We start from the raw sequence: 6193 nt of genomic DNA on the forward strand, positions 1-6193 counted from the left end.
GGTATATTTTCATATATGACAGGAATGTTTAGATTATTAAATTGTATGTAGAATATGAAATAGTCACTTGATCTGTTTTTCTTCATATTTAAAAAAGTCAGTTAGTTTAGTTAGGGCTTTAAAGATTTCTTTCTAAGTGTGTATGTATGCCATGTGTGTCAGAAACCAGAAGGGGGTGTTGGAGCCCCTGGGCTGGGTCACAAGCATTGTGACCTCCATGACATGGATGCTGGGAACTGAACCCGGGTCCTCTGGAAGCAGGTACTCTTCTGCTGAGCCATCACTCCAGCCCCAATTCCCCTCTTTTGACAGACATCTGTAACTTTTGTGGAAGTGCTGAGTGTGGCCAGGTGCTGGGGCCTTTGCTGCTACAGGGCCCCGGTTGACCCCAACAGAACCGCGAGGGAGCACTGCTAATCTGCGGTGCTTAGAGAAGTTCTTGAGCCTCAGCTAGCCGCACCTCACGCTGTGTCACTCTCCTCCTCTTCCCACAGTGCCCCTCCAGCAGCAGAATGGGCCGTGCCTCAGTCATCGAGACTGAAATACAGGCAGTTATTCAACAGCCACGACAAAACTATGAGTGGACACTTGACAGGTATTTACAAACCTACATTCATTGTCAAAATGCAGTCACTGCTTTAAATATGGAAAGTCCTTTCCAAATGTCTCCTCTCTTTCTTATTTCTGAGTAGGGTTTCCATTGTCTCTGTTACCGATACCTCTGTCCATGCTTACCCTGTTCTCCTCTGCCTCTGGTCTTCACCCTCTCGCCTGGTGGTAAAATGGATCACAGAATAGGAACCCACTTGCACGTTGAAAACCACTCCTTAGAGAAGTGGGACATGAGTGAAGATCGTGCTGTGAGCAAAGCCGCTCAGCCTCTGAGGAGCAAGCACCTTCATAGCTGCCTGTTCAGGTCAGGCAGAGGCTGGACGCAGGGCAGAGCTATGGGATGAGGGACTCTGAGCTGTCATGATGGGCTTGTGCTCATGGAAGGGGAAGGATTAATTTCTAGGATCTCAGTGGGTTTTCTTTCCTTTTCTTTTCTTTTCTTTTCTTTTCTTTTTTTTTTTAGTTTTTCAAGACAGGGTTTCTCTGTAGCTTTGGAGCCTGTCCTGGCACTAGCTCTTGTAGACCAGGCTGGCCTCGAACTCACAGAGATCTGCCTGCCTCTGCCTCCCGAGTGCTGGGATTAAAGGCGTGCGCCACCACCGCCCGGCTCTCAGTGGATTTTCTAAAGCATATTGATTCTGTTATCCAGATCAGAAGTATAGAGAAGCATTTCAGGTACCATCCCAAGCCTTTATTGTGACGTTTTAAGAACTAACAGCTACCAATTGGGATGTTACAGAGAAAGTGTAGTCTTCGGAAGGCGAGTGTGAAAGTGACGCGCGTGAGTTGACTGGGCAAACCCTTACCCAGAACTCAAGCAGCTCGGAAGCACATGAGGCACACCTGTCCCTCTGGCATTTTACTAAGACACAGCTGTGGTAGGCTTTGGCACGAGGGTGATCAGAAAGGTGTTGTTCAGCTCTTGGTATGAGTGAGAAGTTACTGTCCTTACTATACACAGCTTCTTTACACAGACGGCAAGCTAGTGTTGGGGGTACAGCTCGTCCTGTGTGGGCTCTCGGCTCAATCGTAAGACAGAACTCTTTAAAGTTCTGGTTCTTCACACATTACTTTACTTCCAGATGAGGAATTGGGCTCTGTGTAAAGGGAAGACTGGAGAAGGCCTTCATTCTGCTCTGTTCTTGAACCCTGTCTCCATGGTAGACCTCAGCAGTCACCTCATTCACCTCAAGGGGCAAAAAGTAAACGCTTGTCATTCCACATTCCACACTTTTTCCAAAGCAGCAGCTCTCAGTATTTTTATGTAGTGTTTTTTAAAAAAACCCACTTTCCAGGCAGTGGTGGCACACACCTTTAATCCCAGCATGCGAGAGGCAGAGGCAAGAGAATTTCTGGATTTCTGTGATATGTTTGCTTCAAAAAAACAACGCAAAGCAAAAGCAAACAAATAAACCAGCCAGAAGACCCACACTAGCCTGTGCAGACACTGAGGAAATGCTCCATAGTATCATTTTGATCAGGTGTGTTTGACACAGCACTCCAGACGCACTCAGTTTCTTTAGACATTGTTGGTATTTGTTGTAAGCTAATTAATAGTGTACATTGTTGGTATTTGTTGTAAGCTAATTAATAGTGTTTCGTTATGAATTGGTTAGAAATTCTTTCATGTTGGGAAAATTTTTATGAATGATAAAAGTAGAACTTATATCTTGATGAAATGATTTAGACACTTGAATTTAGAACCTTTAATATATGGGACAAAAAGTAAGATTTGGAGTATTCTAGTTTGCTCAGCAAGTATTTAAGGTGTAAATTTTATCTATGAGCCAGACCATTGTGCAGTCATTACAAAATAAGAAATGAAAAGTACTGTAGAATGTTTTAAAATGGCAGTAAATGATGTTCCCTGTGTGTGTTTCTGAGGGCTCTGTAGGGTATTTCTAGGTTAAATCAGACAATCAGTGGAAGTGGAGCTGATGGCGAGCTGGATGAGCCAGGAAAGTCATCCTCTTTTGTTGTTACTGGTTTTTCTTTTTGAGGCAGGGTTTCTCTGTGTGTTTTCCTGTCTGTCCTGGAATTCGCTCTGTAGACCAGGCTAGCCATGAGAAAGTCAGCCTCTTGATGAGAACTGTGGAAATAGTTCTGAGCACTTGAAATCCCCAAAGCAGCTGTCTGTTCAGCAGAAAGAAAAAGGTACATCCAGAGAGCCCAGCAGAGAGGCCCAGGAAAGCAGTCATTTCTTACTCTGCTCACCTACAGCTTCTTAGCTAGTTCAGTAGTTGTCAGCCTTGCGGTTGCGATAGCCTGGTTTATGAGCAGTTAAAGCACAAAGGTTGCAGCGATGTGACATAGAGAAGCTAGGTCATGCTTGTGCTGTGGGATGTCTGGACACTGTGTGAAGATGCGTCACTGTGATTGGTTTAATGAAGAGCTGAATGGCCAATAGCTAGGCAGGAAGAGGTTAGGTGGAACTTCCAGGGACAAAGAGGACTCTGTGAAAAAGAAAGGCAGAGACACCAGGAGACACAGAGAGAAAACAGGAGGTGCAAGATGGAAGAGAGGTAATGCCGCATGGCAGAATGTAGATCAGTACGGACGGGTTAACTTATCAGAACTAGTTAGGACCAGCCAAGGCTATAGGCCGAGCTTTCATAATGAATGATAAGTCTCCATGTCGTTACTTGGGAGCTGGCTGGTGGGACAGAAAAAGACTCACTACAAATGATGCCTGTACCGTCATTTTCTCTCCCTGTGTGTCGTCACTTTTACCCTCCCCAGAGTTGTACATAGCCTACAGCCTAACTGACCCATGCCACAGCCTGCAGCAGATGTCCGTGGTTAGTGCGATTCCCAGCCGCACTCTGCTTTAGTTTCATGGCGAGCCTTTCAGGTATAAATTTCATCTTCTAGCAAGACCCTTGTGCAGTCATTAAAGACGTCATCAAATTCTGATTTTCTAAGTCTGGTTTCAAATTCTAAAGTGTGCCCTCAAGTTCTGGCTACATAAAGAGTGTGCTGGGACGCTAGCTAGTCCATCTAGAATGGACCTTACTTACCCGTGAGTATCCTGGTGATGCAGCTCCCTAACACATTTCCCTTTCTTCTCACGTGATTTGATGTGTATGTTATACCATGCTTTTCAAAGAGAAAGGGACTGCACTCCTTTCTAGAGCTGAGGCCTTGGAGGCAGAGGCAGAGGCAGGCAGGTCTCTGTAAGGCCAGCCTGAACTACAGAATGAGTTCCAGGACAGCCAGGGTTACACAGAGAGACCCTGTCTTGAACCCCTCCCCCCAGTAAGTAAAAAGAAAATGAATTCTAAGAAAATGTATACATTGTATGTGTTTACACGTGTGCATTTATGTACACTTTTTTGCCAATATGTTATATGTAAATAAAAGCTAAAACATTGGCAGTAATAGACATGGTAACTGTCGCCTGTACATCACATGGGTGCTAAGCTCATTGTTAGGGCTCTTTCCAATGGGTCATGGATGTACTCATGGGTCCCTGGAAATGAGCAAGTCCCCGAGTGAGGAGCTGCTTCCCCTCAGCAGAGGATATACCAAGCCAGTAAAGAGCCTGCAGCCGCTTGCCTGTTCGCACTTTTCCCTTCATTTTGGGAAGTCGTTGTGCTAGAACTCATGGTATCTGCTCCTGGCTGTACAAGAACACACCGCTTCTGTGTTTCACAATAGGAGACTTTCGGAAGTAAATAACAGAATCTGAAGTTTGTGCAGGGGTAAGGAATCGTCGCAGTTTCTTGGTCCATGGGTATTCCTGGGACTACATATTTGCCTCCCCTGACACTGCTTGAAATCTGCAGTTGTTTTTATCTCATAACTAAAGCTTTTTCGTGCCAAAAATGAAGATATTTATCATTATATGAACAACAGAAAACTGATTTTGAAAGAAAAGTTGAGATTCTAGTAACTTTTGTGGGACCTTTAATCACTCACATCCTTAGCGTGTATGTGGTAAGGTGCATGTAGTGATGGCGTTAGAAGGGCTATGTGTATATAGGCCTCATCTTCCTCTAAGTCTTTTTTCTAAGACTTTTATGTCATGATGATCATGGTGAGACCAGCGGGTGGTAGCTGTGGCAGAAGATGGTCAGTTTATAGTTATTATGTCTCCATTTATAAATAAAATTCCAATGCAAAAGGATGATCTGGCCAAGAGGGCAGGCTAAATTTGAAGCTCCAGTCTTTTACGTCCTTGCTCCTCACTGGTCATCCTGTGTTTTTCTGTTTCTTCCCTTTTGCTGGAGCGAGCACACACTGGGTGTAGTGGTGATTGCACGGGACCACATAGAACCCGTGTGCAGCCTCTGGCCTCCGCGTGCAGGGGCTGTTTGGTGATTCATCCTTATGTGTTTTCTCTGGTTTCTGCTAGGTCCCCAGGCAAGAACTATTCTTATGCAATCAAGTTTACCCCAGGCTCAGCTGGCTTCAATATGGTAAGGAAGTACAAGTTCCTTGGTTTGTATAAAGTAGAAACTTACTTAGGGTGGTTTTTTCCTCGGGATTCTGGTTCACATCCTTATTTAGAGAGGATGGAGTATGTGTAGTTTTTAGTAAGCTACGAAAATTGCTGTTCTTACTACAAGGACAGGGATATTAGCACAGTGAGCCCTAAGAACTCAAGACAGCCTAACAACTCCTAACCCAAGGCCAGGTTTCTTTTCCCCCATGACTTTAAGCCAAGTCTCTCACTGTCTTGCCTTAAATATTTAAATTTATTTCTTTAACTTTAACCACAATGCCAATAGTTTGCCTAACCTAGTAGTCATTTATATCAAATTAATGAACTAATCTTCAAATGCCTTCCATCAGCTAGTGCTTTGTATAGTTTTATTTATGCAATGGAGTGAAACAAACCTATGTAATATTTCATTGATCAATTTAAATTTCTTTTAAAGATTATTTTATTTTATGTATTTGTGTGTTTTGCCTACACATATGTCTCTATACCATGTGCGTGCCCGTTGCCCTTGGAGGGCAGAGTTAGAGATGGTTGGGAGCTCCACTCTGTGGTGCTGGGAACCAAACCTGGGTCCTCTGCAAGAGCTGCAAGCTTTCTTAACCACTGAGCCATCTCTCCAGCTCATTAATTGATATATATATATATACCTCTAATCTCTACATTACCCTTTCTTGTTCTCTGTTTGCTCCCCAAGTCTCCCCAAAACAAATGAGGTAGTTGATTGAATAGTTCCCTAATGGCTTGACTTGGCTGTGTTCCTCTGGTGGTACTTAATTTGTTTCTGTATTTCCTGTGAAATGATAATTACATCTAGAACAAGGCTTTTCAGTTTTAGCACTGTGGCTTTGAGGGGTAGCATTTCTTCATGTGGGGCTTCCCCGTGCATTGTAACATCTCTGGCCTCAGTTCTGAGAGCCCAGATGTCTCCAGATGTTAGCATGTGCCTCTTGAGAGACCGCTCAGTCCTGGGTATAGACCTTATCTGGTTCTGCTTTGATTTTTGCTCTTTGGGGTAGGACTACATTAGAGATGTTACTGTGTCCTGTCTTTGAGAGCTGAAGGATGTTCCTGTTAGTGCATTTCTCTTTCCTTTCCTTCCATCCTTCCCCCTCCCTCCTTCCCTCTAGCCCCCCCCCC

The 6193-nt window shown here is 44.2% G+C and overlaps 1 protein-coding gene across 4 annotated transcripts in view; it reads left to right on the forward strand.

Moving 5' to 3' along the window:
- The window catches only part of Itsn1 (intersectin 1), a 173021-nt gene that overhangs the window by 76146 nt on the left and 90682 nt on the right, over positions 1 to 6193 (forward strand). For all 4 annotated transcript variants that reach the window (XM_050164745.1, XM_050164744.1, XM_050164742.1 and 1 more), the window contains exons 8-9: positions 495 to 595; positions 4967 to 5030. In XM_050164745.1, the coding sequence (XP_050020702.1) occupies positions 495 to 595; positions 4967 to 5030 (165 nt within the window). The remainder of the gene's footprint in view (positions 1 to 494; positions 596 to 4966; positions 5031 to 6193) is intronic.

Source organism: Alexandromys fortis, unplaced genomic scaffold (assembly GCF_014885135.2).
Source record: "Alexandromys fortis isolate MF-2015 unplaced genomic scaffold, M_Fortis_MF-2015_v1.1 scaffold_162, whole genome shotgun sequence".
Taxonomy (NCBI): domain Eukaryota; kingdom Metazoa; phylum Chordata; class Mammalia; order Rodentia; family Cricetidae; genus Alexandromys; species Alexandromys fortis.